General features: G+C 41.9%; 3 protein-coding genes and 1 pseudogene across 3 annotated transcripts; 3 read left to right on the forward strand and 1 right to left on the reverse strand.

Annotated features, from left to right (window-relative positions):
- Positions 1–635: 635 nt before the first annotated feature.
- LOC116207536 (pentatricopeptide repeat-containing protein At3g53700, chloroplastic) lies at positions 636–3548 on the forward strand. Its single transcript, XM_031540518.1, has one exon. The coding sequence runs from the start codon at positions 943–945 to the stop codon at positions 3214–3216; it is 2274 nt and encodes a 757-aa protein (XP_031396378.1). The 5' UTR covers positions 636–942; the 3' UTR covers positions 3217–3548.
- A 617-nt stretch (positions 3549–4165) lies between these two features.
- LOC116207806 lies at positions 4166–6986 on the forward strand (annotated as a pseudogene).
- Positions 6987–7699: 713 nt separating this feature from the next.
- On the forward strand, positions 7700–11299 carry LOC116207537 (UNC93-like protein 3). Its single transcript, XM_031540519.1, has 10 exons — positions 7700–8153; positions 8360–8523; positions 8853–8916; positions 9034–9147; positions 9264–9308; positions 9446–9696; positions 9775–9865; positions 10123–10235; positions 10331–10451; positions 10853–11299. Exons 1-10 carry the CDS (start codon positions 7965–7967, stop codon positions 11033–11035), a joined length of 1335 nt encoding a protein of 444 aa, XP_031396379.1. The 5' UTR covers positions 7700–7964; the 3' UTR covers positions 11036–11299.
- Positions 11300–12223: 924 nt separating this feature from the next.
- Positions 12224–14396, reverse strand: LOC116207808 (probable ADP-ribosylation factor GTPase-activating protein AGD6). The gene is made up of 2 exons (XM_031540903.1): positions 13844–14396; positions 12224–12468 (listed from the first exon to the last, which is right to left on the reverse strand). Exon 1 carries the CDS (start codon positions 14394–14396, stop codon positions 13845–13847), a length of 552 nt encoding a protein of 183 aa, XP_031396763.1. The 3' UTR covers positions 12224–12468; position 13844.
- Positions 14397–15023: the final 627 nt, after the last annotated feature.

Consider the following 15023-nt stretch of genomic DNA (forward strand, 5'->3'; position numbering starts at 1 on the left):
CATGCGAATGAATGACTATTTCGTTGGATTTGCACTGTACTTTCCGGCATTGTGCCTTTGGCTTGCACGCATGAGCAAGCTAGTGAGAATAGAGGATGTAAGATGATGAGCTTTCGTTAGGTGAAGTCGTTGTTTGTCAGATGTTATTGATCTAACTTGCTTTTGACGTGCTTTGGGAGTTCATCTTGGATGTTCCCTGGTCAGTTCTACTTCTCTCGAGGTCAGGATGATTAGGTACCATAGCGAAATCCGATCTATGAACGAGGACTGGAGGCCCTACCACTATATAAGCAGCAATAAGATGATATGCAGTACTTTTTTTTGATAGGATAATAAAAAAAATGGGTAAATTTCGACGATATCTCTTAAAGTTTATAAAATGATGAGCGATACCATTTCCTTTTAAAATTAGTCATATAGCACTCCTCATTTTGCTGATTTCTATTATTTTTTTCCCTAAATTGGATCAGATTTAGTTCGAGTAAAAGAATCAAGTAATGAGTTGGTTTGTACAATCCATATTTGAGATTCACATGGCAAAGTGAATATTTTCTTGGTGTCACGTTAGTAAAAAGAGGGACGGTGTGTGGTAAATTTTTGAAAAGAGGAGCGTTGCTGACTATTTAACAAATTATAACAGGTGTCGTTGAAATTTATCCGAAAAAAAATCCGGCAGGGAGAATGGTAAACTGTAATTTCCCGCCAACGACGACGTTTCTTTCTTCCTCATTCTCTGAAGATGACCCTTTTTTCTTCACAAGAGGAGCTCAGAGCATCCCGTCTTTGTCCCTCCTCTGCATCCCTCTGTTGGATGCAAATCTCTGCTCCTTCGCCGGGTAGGCCCAGCCATTCACCGTTGCCGCCGGCTACCTTGAAACCTCCGCCGCCAATTACAGCCTCTGAAGAGCCCTGAGCCCGCCACCAGTGGGCTGAATTGCCGCAATGGCCTTCTCTTCTTGCTGCCTCAAATGCTACCCCTGGCCTTCCCTCCCTCTCCCCCCAGTCTGCCACCGACGCTCTTCCTCCCTCTCCATCTCTGCCGCCGCCACCCAACAGCTTAGCTCCTCCACCGCGCCCCACAACCTCCCATCTGACTTCACAACCACCCAGCTCCTCCATGTTCTCCGCCGCCAGCCCGACGAGACCGCCGCTCTCCACACCCTTCACTGGGCCTCCGCCCAACCCGCCTTCTCCCCCTCCCCGCCTCTCTACCATGAAGTGCTCCGGAAGCTCTCCAAGGTTGGGTCCTTCGACTCCATGTCGCTCGTCCTCCAAGACATGAGGTCCTCTGGCTGCAAGCTCGACGCGACTACCTTCTCCATCCTTGTGGAAGCCTACTCGAGCTTCGAACTTTACGACGAGGCCCTCGGAGTCGTTGATGTCATGGAGTCAGAATATGGTACTAAACCCGACACCCACTTCTACAACAACTTGCTCAATGTTCTTGTTTATGGGAATAAGCTAAAACTAGTAGAGATTGCACACGAAGGCATGGTGAGTCGAGGGGTCAAACCCGATGTGTCGACGTTTAATATACTGATTAAGGCTCTCTGTAAGGCCCACCAAATTAGGCCTGCGATATTGCTGATGGAGGAGATGTTGGGTTACGGGTTATCGCCCGATGAGAAGACCTTCACTACCATTATGCAGGGCTACATTGAAGAGGGCAACCTGGATGGGGCGATTAGGGTCCAGGAACAGATGGTTGGCTCAGGCTGTAAGCCCACGAACGTGACTGTGAATGTTCTGATCAATGGATTCTGTAAGGAAGGGAGGATTGAGGAGGCACTTGGGTTTGTTGACCACATGTCAGGCGAAGGGTTTCACCCCGATCAGTTTACGTTCAATACTTTGGTGAACGGGTTGTGCAAGGCCGGGCATGTTAAGCATGCATTAGAGGTGATGGATTTGATGATCGAGGAAGGCTTTGATCCTGATGTCGTGACATATAATTCACTCATTTCAGGGCTGTGTAAGATTGGTGAGGTGAATGAAGCGGTAGAGATCCTTAATCAGATGGTCTCTCGGGATTGCTCTCCGAACACTGTCACTTACAATACCCTCATTAGCACCCTTTGTAAGGATAACCAAATCGAGGAAGCCACTGAACTTGCTCAGGTTCTTACTAGCAATGGAATTTTACCTGATGTGCGCACGTTCAATTCTCTGATACAGGGCCTCTGTAAGACTAACAATCATCGAGTTGCAATGGAACTCTTTGAGGACATGAAGCGTAAGGATTGCCGGCCTGATGAGTTTACCTACAGTTTATTGATTGACAGCCTTTGCTTGAAAGGGAAAATGGAGGATGCATTGAATCTCGTTAAGGAGATGGAATTGAGTGGATGTGCTCGAAATGTGGTGATTTATAACACTTTGATTGATGGGTTTTGCAAGAACCGGAAGATCAAGGAAGCAGAGGAAATCTTTGATCAGATGGAACTTCAGGGCATCTCGAGGAACTCGGTAACTTATAATTCCCTGATCGATGGCCTCTGCAAGGAGAGAAGGGTTGAGGAGGCTGCGGAGCTCATGGACCAGATGTTAATGGAGGGCCTGAAGCCTGACAAATTCACGTACAATTCGCTCCTCACATATTTTTGCAGGCAGGGGGATATAAAAAAGGCAGCTGATATAGTTCAGACAATGGCCTCAAATGACTGTGAACCTGACATTGTTACCTATGGGACTTTGATAGGAGGGCTATGCAAGGCTGGTCGGGTTGAGGTTGCAAGCAGGCTCCTGAGGAGTATTCAGATGAAAGGCATTGTTCCGACTCCTTGGGCTTACAATCCTGTGATCCAGTCACTGTTCAAGCGGAAGAGGACTAAAGAGGCAATGAGGCTCTTCCGGGAGATGACGGAAAGGGGCGACCCTCCCGATGCAGTTACTTATAAGATCGTCTTTCGCGGGCTCTGTAGCTGTGGAGGCCCAATTGGGGAGGCTGTTGATTTCGTAGTCGAGATGACTGAGAAAGGGCACGTGCCTGAGTCTGAGTCCTTCTTGATGTTGGCAGAAGGCTTATGTTCCTTGTCCATGGAGGATACATTGATAAAGCTTGTGGATTTGGTCATGGAGAGAGCGGGATTGTCGGAAAGGCAAGTCACGATGGTCCGGGGTTATCTCAGAATTGGAAAATTCCAAGATGCCATGGCCACCCTTGGGGGCATGTTAAACAATGACAACGGGATCCGAAGAGACCACCGGAGACGATAGGCTCAAAAGCATTCCTTCACATCCAGGCAGCATGAAGGCAATATGCCATGTAAACATCAACGGTCACTTTTTTTACCATCAGTTAGCATGTCGATAGTAAGTATATTGGAGATATCATTCGGACTTAGCCTTTAGATGGAGAGCATTTTTGCTCCTGTTTTGCTCTAATGTTGATCGTGTCCTATGACACTTGAAGGCTGAGTTCAGCTCGGCGCAAATCCTCTCCTGAGCTTGATCAAATGTGCGATTTGTTTCTATTTTCGTGTTTACGAGAATCTGCTGCATGGATTCTCCAGTCAAGATTCAATGGAACATCTTTAATTTGCCGACTACCTGATGGAGTTAGTCATGCTAAATTCAGACAATTTTCCTTCTGAAAGTAGCACGTTTCTTCTTCTTTCTTATTGAGTTGGCCATTCACATGTATTATAAGGAAAATAATATGCCGTGTTGATTCTGTTGAAGGCCTCAACATAGAAGAAATCAAAACAAAGGGACGAAATTGACTGTCAGAAATAGCTTATGGACTAAATTAATTTAAGTGAAAAGTGGGGGGGGGGGGGGCTATTTCCAAAACATTTTGTCGTTAGTTGTGATTATAACGTAATAAAAAGACTAGTCCTACTTCTTCCTGAAACCTGCCTTTTTTTTCCTTTCTTAATCAAAAGACACAGATTCTTTGATCCATTCCGAGATCTCTGTCTGTCTCTGTCTCTGTCTCTGTCTCTGTCTCTCTTTTCCCAATTTGGTTCAGTTTCTCCCGCTCACTGTCCCTCGCACCCTACCAATCCCTTTAATGTGTGAAGTGAGGCTCCATCTTCTTCTGTCTGGTCTGGCCCTCTGGCGCTCATTGATTCTAGCCAGCATTTTACTGCAGACTGTACTTCTTGCTGCTAAGGCTTAATAGGCAGTAGCATCGTGCGAGTGAACTTAGGGAGGCTCAGAAGCGATGGACTCCTCCGTTCCTCGCGATGAAGAATCTCCATTGTTGGTTGCCAATCAGTTGTCAGATGAAGCTCATAGGAAGCACTCGAGAGATGTTCACATACTGAGCTGCGGCTTCCTGCTGATATTCCTGGCTTATGGAGCAGCTCAGAATCTTGAGAGCAGCGTCAACACTGTGAGTTCTTGTGGGATTTGCGTTGGAAGTTCAACTTCCTGCTCATCTAGCAAAATTTAGGGGCCTATATGTTGCTTCGCTGAATTATGTTTGCTTACAACAACTCGATAATCTGAAATCAAATTGGAGATGAGTACATTTCTTTGGTGGCATAATCATAATTTCGAGCTACTATGTTTCCAACTTTTCTTTTACGGACAGGTAATTTAGGAATGATTTCGCTTGGGGTACTCTGTGTCCTTCACAATATTTTCTTCACAATAGACTTAAAAGTAAATATTCTTTTTGGCACGCAGCGTCAATTGTCGTCCCCAACCTAACCTTGTTGCATGGGACCTATCTCACTTCCACTGCGTGGAGTTATAGTAAAGTGTCGAACCTGCATGAAGGAACTGTCATTGGTAGCTTTAATGGAGAGTTCTGGGGAATGGTCGCTAGTCACCAGGTAAATCTCTTAATTTGAAATGTATTTTCTTTTGCATCAACTACTTGTTTTGCAAGTTTTAGTTTTCTATAAATTATCCTCATTGTGTAAAACTAATATTTTTGTTGGCAACTTTGCAGTTCATTGGGAACCTTATATCCCTTGCCATTTTGCAAGATGATGGAGTATGTTCATTCCGTGTCAATTAAAACTTGCTTTCTTTTCAACTAACTCAGCCTTTTGTTTTATGCATACTATTGCGCACTGGTGATTTCTTCGATCCACATGCCGGACTTTCTTGTCCATTTTCAGTTTTTGATTGCTTTCACATCCTTGCAGGGTGGCAGTACCAGTGGGACAACCTTACTATTCGTACTGTTCCTTTGCAGCATGACTTTAGGGACAGTACTCTTGTGCTTTTTACAGAAAAGGGATGATAAACGAGGAGCTGCTTCCTGGGTTCCTCCATCAATTTCGATTCTTATTTGAAATTTCAGACAAAGTGATTAGTCCACTTTTCAACATCTGGATGCTACTTTTAATACCACCCTCCTCACATATTCAGGATTACAAGCAGCATTTGTGTGGTAATCACTTCAATATGGTTCCGTCCACGCATCATCACCCTCATTTTGTTTCCATGTTAGTCATTATCATTTTCCTTTTTTCTTATTGTTAGGGCTGAGTTCACTAAGGATGTCGTGGCGCCAGTCCTTGGTGTGCATGGTGTGGGTGGTTCTATGGCAGCTATGGGGCTTTTGATGCAATTGTAAATATGACAGCGCCTACGCTAGACCCTCCTTTTATGCATCAATTTTGAGTTTGCTTGCCCCTTATGTTTGAAAGGGCAACACAAAGTGCTCTTAGATGCTTCTAGGGAGAAAATGCAAAATGTATCATTAACGAGAAGATTCTTGTTCAGGTCTCCTCTTAAGCTTTATTATACAAGCATGCTAATAGTATAGGATCTGACGCAGTGTTAGATTATAAGTCATGTTAGTGTTCACTGGCTGCCAGCTGCTGACCAGTGGTCTTACATCTATCACTTGGATAGTTTCGGCTGGAGCTCTTCTTCAGGGTTGTGTTTTCCTCGTACTGCTGGTGAAACACAGGTTTCTTGCAATTCTTCTTGCTAAAATATCATTAATGACCTATGTCCTATTAAATTGCCGAGTTTGCAAATTCATCCAAGGTTCAATCATCATGCAGCTTTACTGGAGCCTTTATGTATGTATTCCCACTTCTTCTCGCATCACTATTGGGGATTGGTGATGGAGTTCTAAACAAACAGCTTAATGCATTGCTTGCAGTTGCTCTTCAAGCAGAACATGGTAATGAAAGATGAGTTGTATCTCTTTATCAAGATATTGCTAAAATGGAGGAAAGATTCTCTTAGGGCTGATTAAAATTTTTTTTTTGGAAGTGGAAAATCCACATCTTACTTGTGATATACACCTATGTATAAATAGGCAGTCCTCAGCATGAATTAAAAAATGCCTGATGTTTATGAATCAAATGGTTGAATTAATAAATACTATTTGAATTCACTCGACTCTTGAAGCAGGTGCACTGTGATGTGTGCATTAATGTGTTAAATTCCATTTGAGCACAATCCGTTTATGCAGCATTGCAGTAAACTTTTTTCCAGCCTCTTTCTTCTTCTTTCATGAACTCTAGTGAGTCAATGGTACGATCTTCTGTTGCTGTACTCTCCCCACTCCATACTAAAAGTATATAAACTTTTTTTTTTCCCCCTGTGCTAGAAAGCTGATTTTCTCTTGTTGTATCGATGTCTCCTTTGCATCTCTATGTTGGCCTTTCTCTACTTCATCAGAAGTATAATGCCTATATTTTGCTGACCGTTTTCCTTTGTGGTTTATCTAGGAAGCTGCATTTGCACAGTCAAAGGTTTGGCAGAGCGGAGCAGTAGCATCGGTGTTCTTCTTGAGCCCTTACATTTCTTTGCAGGCCATGTTGGTGACTATGCTTGCCGCGGGCTCTCTCATTTTCTGCATTCTTGTTTCTTACACTTAACGTGGAAAAAGTTTTCTCTCGCCCCACTCTTGACGTATAGCATGGTATGGCAATTTATGTTTAGCCATTGAAGTGTCTGCTGTCTATATGTTGCAACTGTCAAGCTGAGTTTCACAATTGTTGTCCGTCATCGGAAACTACATATCAATATGAATGAAAATGTTTGATGTGTTTTTGGCTGTTTTGCCTTGATTATGGCTGTGTTGCCGTGAGTATGGTCTTTTGTCTTGCTCAATTATTTACTTCTCTGTGGTAGGATTCACCTTTATGTAATGATTTGTATCCGAACAAACACATTTTTTCCATCTACTGCGATGTTAAGACTTAAGTACAGTCCCATTAAATGAAAGAAACATCTACTGAAGGTAAATATGGTTGTTCGGATACAGATCATTGCATCGATAGAGATACCGAGGTGGTAGTGGGGAGATCATGTGATGTTACTTTTGGTGGCAACTAATCGAGGCCGTCACGAGTAAGAATTCTCATGCGGCTTGTTCTTTGGCTGTCGCAAAAGGTCTATAAAGAAGACAGTTTACGGGTCAAGGATTTGATACTTTCATCGAGGGCCATGTTACGGCGAGAAGGAAGCCTTCACTTGTTTCGTCGGGGCAGGGGTTGACCCTCACTAGAAACTAAGGGGACTTCTGTGAGTGTCGCGGGCGCTACTCACCTTTACTAACCTAAAGCAAAAACACAAATTCTTGTGTTTGTGCTGTGCTTTTCTCGAAAAGTTGTTTCCTTGGAAAACACGTTTTTAGGAAAACGAGTTTTCCCGGGAAACCTTTTTTGGTGGATTACAAAAAGTAATTCAGATTCAGACAAGAAACAATTCGAAAAACATAAACAGACAGACAGGTCCGGTCCCATACTATACTAATCATGAAACCTGCCCTTTCTGTCTTATACCGAAGATTCTTCGATTCATTCATTTTAAGACTTCTGTCTCTCCCTCCCCTGTTCTCTTCCCAAATTGATTCAGATTCTTCCACTCTCTCTCTCACCCGATCAAACCCTTTAATGGGGTAATAAAGCAAGCTTCATCTTCTTCTGCCTGTCGTCTAGCGCTCATGATTCTCGCCGGCGCTCGGTCTTCATGGTTTTGACCTCACTGGTGTGGACTGTACCGCTCGCAGCTGAGGTTTAATAGCAGCGGTGTCTTGCAATTGGATGGAGGGAGGCTCGGCAGCTATGGACTCCGTCGTTTCTCCCGATGAAGAAGCTCCGCTGGTTGCGACCCGGTTGCCGAATCAAGCTCCGAGGAAGCACACCAGAGATGTTCACATACTGAGCTGCGGTTTCCTGCTGATATTCCTGGCTTATGGGGCTGCCCAGAATCTTGAGACCAGCGTTAACACTGTGAGTTCTCGTTGGATTCGTGTCGGAAATCAAACTTGCCGCTCGATTTTCCTATTAATTCTTCCTGAAATTCTGTGAAATCTTGCAAAGTTAGGAACGTATTTGTTGCTCTGCTGATTAATCTTAGCTTACAGAACTCCCAGTTGGAGACAAGTTCGTTTCTTTGATAGCAGAATTGTAACTTGAAGCTTCTATGGTTTTTGCAGACAGGGAATTTGGGAACGATTTCGCTGGGGATACTGTATGTGTCATTCACAATTTTCTCTTTAGGAGCGTCTTTGGTGGTTCGGGCGCTTGGTTCGAAGAATGCAGTGCTGCTTGGGACTACTGGTTACTGGCTGTTCATTGCTGCAAATTTGAGGCCCTCATGGTACCTACTCTTTTGATACTTACATATAGGGAGCTTTTCGCGTGTGAGCATGTTGTGTAACGAACCTTCTGAATGTTCTCTTATTATGTGCCATGCCGCTATGGTGGTACAATTGTATAATCAATGGCTCGGTTCTTTAGCAATAGCTAATGGAGTCTGTTTTCCTTACCTCAACTCAAAATCAAAATCTTGTGGATTACTTGTGAGTACCTAAGACTTAACCGTATACCATTATGTAATTTTCTGTATTTAATTTCACATAAATGATGGAGTCTATATGTTGCTGGCTGGAGTTTGGTGTTTCAGTGTTTTTGCTATCCTTGATGTAGGTACACCATGATTCCAGCTTCTTTGTACCTTGGATTCGCTTCTTCAATAATATGGGTTGGAGAGGTGTAGTTACTGGCCTTGGTTTTCCTTGTTGAGCTTCTCAATATTAATATTAATATTTTATTTTATTTTATTTTTGGGTTTTTGTATGCAATGTCAATTGCCCCGACCTTCTTACAGGGGACCTATCTCACTTCTACTGCCTGGAGTCATGCTAAAGATTCCAACCTGCATGAAGGAACTGTCATTGGCAGCTTTAATGGAGAGTTCTGGGGATTCTTCGCCAGTCACCAGGTAAATCTCTCAACTTTTGAATACAGTTATTTCTTTCGCAATAACTTCTTGTCCTGGAAGTCTCAGTTATCTATGTAATTGTCGTTTTTGTGTGATGCTTTCCTTCACATTTGCAGCTTGTTGGGAACCTCATATCCCTCGCCATTCTGCAAGACGATGGAGTATGTTCATTCCCTACAGTTAAACCATGCTTTCTTTTTCGTCCTAACTTGGCCTTTATGTTCTAAGCATATTCTTTTAACACTGGTGAAATTGTCTCTTTCGACTTACAGTTTTGATTGCTTTAACATCATTGCAGAGTGGGACTACTAGTGGGACAAATTTACTATTCACAGTGTTCCTTTGCAGCATGACCTTAGGGACAATACTCCTGTGCTTTTTACGAAAAAGGGATGATAAAGAAGGAACTGCTTCTGAGGATCCCTCTTTTAGTCTTTATTCTTATTTGAAATGTCAGACAAATTTAGTGATTAGTCCGCTTTTCGACATACGGATGCTATTGATAATTCCCCTCATCGCATATTCTGGATTACAACAAGCATATGTGTGGTAAGTTCTTCAATATCATCCATGCTCGTATCATCACCATCTTTCCATCTTAGTCATTATTCATTTAAAATCTGTTAGGGCTGAATTCACTAAGGAGGTCGTGAAACCAGCCCTCGGTGTTCGTGGGGTGGGTGGCTCTATGGCAGTTTATGGGGCTTTTGATGCAATTGTAAGTATGATAATGCCCATGCTGGACCCTTCTTTTATGAAACAGATTCATGGAGCATTTTCTTACCCGTTATTTTTTGGAAGAGCAACAGAAAATGTTTTTAGATGCTTTTAGGGGAAAAAGTTGGAAATTATACTATTAACAAGAAGACTCTTGTTCAGCTCTCCTGTCAGGTTTATTATTAGGGACATGCTAGTAATATAGGAACTTGAACGGTCAATCTAGTCTGATATGGTGTTGATGATAACTCATGTTAGTGTTCACTGGCTGCTGGTCGTCTCACCTCTGGTCTTACATCAATCACATGGATAGTTTCTGGTGGAGCTGTTCTTCAGGGTTGCGTTTTCCTTGCATTGCTTGTGAGACACAGGTTTGTTGCAATCTCCTGCTGGAGAACTTTCCATGAACTATAACCTATAATATTGTAGATTTTGAGAACTCATGCAAGGATCCATGATCATGCAGCTACAGTGGAGTCTACACATACGTATTCCCACTACTCCTTGCTTCATTACTGGGGATTGGCGATGGAGTTCTTAACACACAGCTTAACGCGCTAATTGCATTACTCTTCAAACAGAACACGGTAATGAAAGATGAGCTAAATCTCCTTTTTCAAGATATTACTGAAGTAGAGCGATGAATTTGTCAGTCGGCTTTGATGCATTTGTTTAAGTAGCTTCATGAACCGCAATCCTTTTGTGCAACGCCAAAGTAAAAGTTTTCGAGTCTCTTCCTTTATCTTATGTGAACTTTTGTGATTCATACTATGAAACATCTTCTGTTGTTCCATTATGCTGTACTCGCTTCATCTCGTACTTCATGAGATTTATCCTGTGCAAGAAAGATGCTCATTTCGCGCTCTCTCTTCTTGAACGTCTTATAAAACATCTGTCTCCTGGCATCTCTTTTCCGGCCTTTTACTACTTCATCCAGAAGTATAATATCTATCTTTTGCTGGTAATTTTCGTTTCGTGGTTCTTTCAGGAAGCTGCATTTGCGCAGTTAAAGGTTTGGCAATGTGGAGCCATAGCAGCAGTGTTCTTCTTGAGCCCTTACATCTCCTTGCAGGCGATGTTGGTGACTATGCTCGCCGCGGTTTGTGTCTCATTTTTCACATTCTTGTTTCTTACACTTCACGTAGAAAAAGCTTTCTCCCACTCCGCTTGATGTATAGCATAGTATGGCAATACGTGTTTGGCCACTGAATATATTGCAAATGTCAAGTTAAGTTCCCTTCTTGTGGTTTGTTGTCAGAAACTACATATCAATATCGCTACAAGTGTTATGCAGTTTTGGCTGTGGTGCCATGAGTTTGGTCTTTGTCTTGCCTGGTTCTTTGCTCTCCTTGTGTTGATCTTGATTCGAGCTTGAGGGCATGTAATAGTGGCCAAATTATAATTGTGAATCTTTTCATTTAAGCCTTGAGGTGAAGATTAGTGTGTAAGCTTCTGTTGATGGAAATACATGTTTTCATTTGAGTAACAGATCATTACATAAATGTACGTTGTCGCCATGGTACCCACGTTATGAGGGTGTCACATTATACTTTTGGTAGCGACCAGTCGAGGCCAACAATTAAGAGTTCTTGAGCGTCTCTCTTTAGCATCAGCCCTTTACTATAATACATGCACCTGCAAAAGGAGGAAGGAAAAATAAATAAATAAATGCAAGCAGGTGGAGGCGCCTCACTTCCCTAGCCCGAAGCACAAACATTCTCCTATTATATGGGATAGCGTGTTTTTCTTGGAAAATGCAGTCTCCTAGGAAATCTGTTTTCCTGGAAAATATCCAACTCTTGAAAACACGTTTCCTGGAAAAGCTTTCCATGGAAAATAAGCCTTCTCGATATCATCATTTCTAGGTTTGTCGAGAATGTGATTAAAGAAAAGTTCCTGATTACCCAGAGAAAAGAAAAGTTGATTACCAGGAAAACTTGATTCTGAAGAAAAGCTGTTTCCCGGGAAAATGCATTTTCCAAGAAAAAAGGAACTGTGTCTCTCTCATTGAGAACATGTTTTTCACTATGGTCCCCAATCTGCCAATCATCCAAAGAAGCAGTTCTTCGAGCAGGTTGCCGCCAACTAACTTTCAGCAAAGGACCATTGCCGACTCCCACTGAAGTGTTAAAAAGTGTTGCAAACATCGCCATTTAATAGTGGATCCAATCATCCACTATTTATCACTCAGCACATGGAAGGGACTAAATAGCAGAATACATCTACTAGGCCAATGTCAAAAAGAATTTCAATGATCTGAGGTTAAAAAATAATTGTGTTCCTCAAACCTCACAAAAACAACAGTATTTCCTCGTACAAGGGGCCAATTTAGCCCCTCCCCTGTGATGCATATTTCTTCTACCTTCAGACAATTCAGAGCTTTCCAGGAATTTAAATAGACCACAATGGAAGAATTACAGAAGAAGGTTCTACAGAAAGCCAAAAACCAAATAGAAACACAAAACGTCTTTTAAAATTTATACGGATCTCAACGATATCCACAGGATTTACTTGCTTTACTGATTTCGAAGAACTCGTTCTGCAGTTGAAACTCCTGGATGACCCATCTGCCTGGGCGGAACTCCTCTGGTAGTTAGCCACGACCTGCGTATTCACCATCTCATCAGAAGTTCACACCAGGATAACAATGTAGACAAAGATCAATTAACATCGTATTCTTACTCAACGCATTATAGGGATCAAAAGAGCATACAAAATCATTTACATCACTTGATTGTTAAAAATTGTTAACTTTTCCCAGTTATTCCAGATTCTTTTACCGAAATGTTATGTAGATTAAGGAAGAAATGTGTTGTATCTGATCATACCATGCGATAGAAAATTTCATAGACCGAACAATTTCTTCCTTATCCTACCATCATTCATTTTCTGGAAAACAAGAGTTGAAAGATAGAACATTTGAACATCTCTTCGGAGATTGTATTTTTTATCGTGTTGCCTGGAGGGAATCACCCTGTAATATTCATTCAAGCACCATCCCATGTTCCAGTTCTAAGGATTTGATAAACTTTGTTGTTTGTCCTTCGTACAGTTTCTCATCAAATTTCTCTGATAAATCAAAGTTTTCCTTATATGCAGCTATTACTCTTTACCAACTGTGAAACTCACGTAATGATGTCTTGTTTGCAGGAAAATCCGCTAACCTACACGAGACTATCAAAAGTATCCAAAGGTCCTTCAAAGAACACAACACGAGGGAACGCAACAATTCTCAACAGGAGGGAATCTCCCGCGAGCGGTCACTACAACTCGAAGCAACGAGAGAGCCAACAGGACAAGACTGGACCGTCATCAGTACAGATGCATCTTGGAACAATAGAAGATCATGCCTTTCGAGAGTACTACACCACCCAAATAGCCCACCAGAACTATCATGGTTCCAAGTGTTGCATGAGGAAAAACCACTCTAAGCGGAAGCTCGAGCAGCACTCCTTGCTTTAAACATAGCTGCTGAAAGAGGATTAAAGAAGATTTGGCTTCGCTGTGATGCCTTGCTAGTAATTGACGCTATTTTCCACCCACAAAACTCTTCGTGGGAGATTAGGAGTTTAGTTTTGGATATATGTAATTCTTTGAAACTCTTTTCGGATTGGTTATGTTCATGGATTCCTAGGACGGATAACTCCCTAGCTTGTGACTTGGGTCATTTCGGCTCGATGTCAAATTTTCTCTCTCTATGCACTTTTCAAGTATATCCTGACATTAGTCTAGGAATCGATGTAAACACTACCGCTTATTAATAAATTATTTTATTCAGCGAAAAAATAAAACATTTTCTTAAAAGACCCAAAGCTTTCTCTGTTAACAAGCACATGATTCTACACATGGCAATCGACATGGAAAGTTGCCACATTTAAGCTCAAAAGCTTACGTGCCATAAAAAATATTGCCACAATAAACGAGCAGTTTACCGTTTCATCAAAAAAATTTAAGAGAGTGACTTGTGAGGGGAGCGTACCTTAAAGAAAGCCTCCTCCAGTCCATGTGGCATCTGATTTCCCATTGTGACCCACAGCATTCTTACTGGGTGCCCTTTGGTAGAAGTTATCGTATCCATTGTCTTTAGGATCATCCCATCCTACCCAACCATCATCGATACCCGATGTTCCTCCTCTGTTCGACCCCTCTTTGGTAGTTCCCTTATTGTCCCAGTCATCCCAGGAGCTTGAATTGTAGGAATTAGAGTTCCCAGTGGAAGAAGACTGACCAGCCGAAGAGGAATTCCACCCTTCCTGCTCTTTTCTGAACTCCTGATAATATCCATTCATTTCGCTATCATTTCTTGGCCAGTCATCGTTATTCCACCCATCCTTGGTGTTGGTGTACTCCTCGACCTTCTGGCTTGCAAGTGCCATGACCACTTTCATGATGCCCCATGTCCTCTGACCAATCTCGGTTGTTTTTGTAGTTACAGCATTTACAGTCTCATTCACCTTGTAATCATATCCGCCTTCCCTCACCTGTAAAAGAAATAGTTCAATGCAATCTAAGAAAAGAGGCTGCCCATGCATCTATGCACTTAATTTCTAAAAAATTGAGATCCGCATAATTATAATTATTATATTATCCATCAAGAGAGTAAATAAATGCAACCAAGTGAACACAAAAGCAACAACATATGCTTCTAGGATTTCAAGACGACATGATTACCTATATTAGAGCATCCAACATATTATGGCATGATATACTTAGGAAACAAAGGAAGGCCATAGAACAAAAGTCACCGTTTTGCATTTAACGTTGACGCTTTTGATTCCAAATAGACAAAATAGATCAAAAGGGCATGGAGCAACAGTCACTTGTCACTGGAAAATCCACATCTTACTTGTGATATACACCTATGTATAAATAGGTAGTCCTCAGCATGAATTAAAACATGCCTAATGTTTATGAATCAAATGGTTGAATTAATAAATACTATTTGAATTCACTTGACTCATGAAGCGGGTGCACTCTAATGTGTAAGTTAATGTGTTAAACTTCATTTGAGCACAATCCATTTATGCAGCATTGCTGTAAAAAAATTTCCAGCCTCTTTCTTCTTCTGTCATGAACTCTAGTGAGTCAATGGTACGAACCATCTTCTGTTGCTGTACTCTCTCCACTTCATACTAAAACTATATAAACTTCTTTTTTCC

Source organism: Punica granatum, chromosome 5 (genome assembly GCF_007655135.1).
Source record: "Punica granatum isolate Tunisia-2019 chromosome 5, ASM765513v2, whole genome shotgun sequence".
NCBI lineage: Eukaryota > Viridiplantae > Streptophyta > Magnoliopsida > Myrtales > Lythraceae > Punica > Punica granatum.

What these genes read in the sequence shown, in the direction of transcription:
- LOC116207536 (XM_031540518.1), top strand. Translation starts at nt 943, where the DNA reads ATGGCCTTCTCTTCTTGCTGCCTCAAATGCTACCCCTGGCCTTCCCTC.
- LOC116207537 (XM_031540519.1), top strand. Translation starts at nt 7,965, where the DNA reads ATGGAGGGAGGCTCGGCAGCTATGGACTCCGTCGTTTCTCCCGATGAA. An exon ending in GCAAATTTGAGGCCCTCATG is followed by an intron (nt 8,524 to 8,852) that starts GTACCTACTCTT and finishes TCCTTGATGTAG; the next exon opens with GTACACCATGATTCCAGCTT. An exon ending in CCATTCTGCAAGACGATGGA is followed by an intron (nt 9,309 to 9,445) that starts GTATGTTCATTC and finishes ACATCATTGCAG; the next exon opens with AGTGGGACTACTAGTGGGAC.
- LOC116207808 (XM_031540903.1), bottom strand. Translation starts at nt 14,396, where the DNA reads ATGCATGGGCAGCCTCTTTTCTTAGATTGCATTGAACTATTTCTTTTA.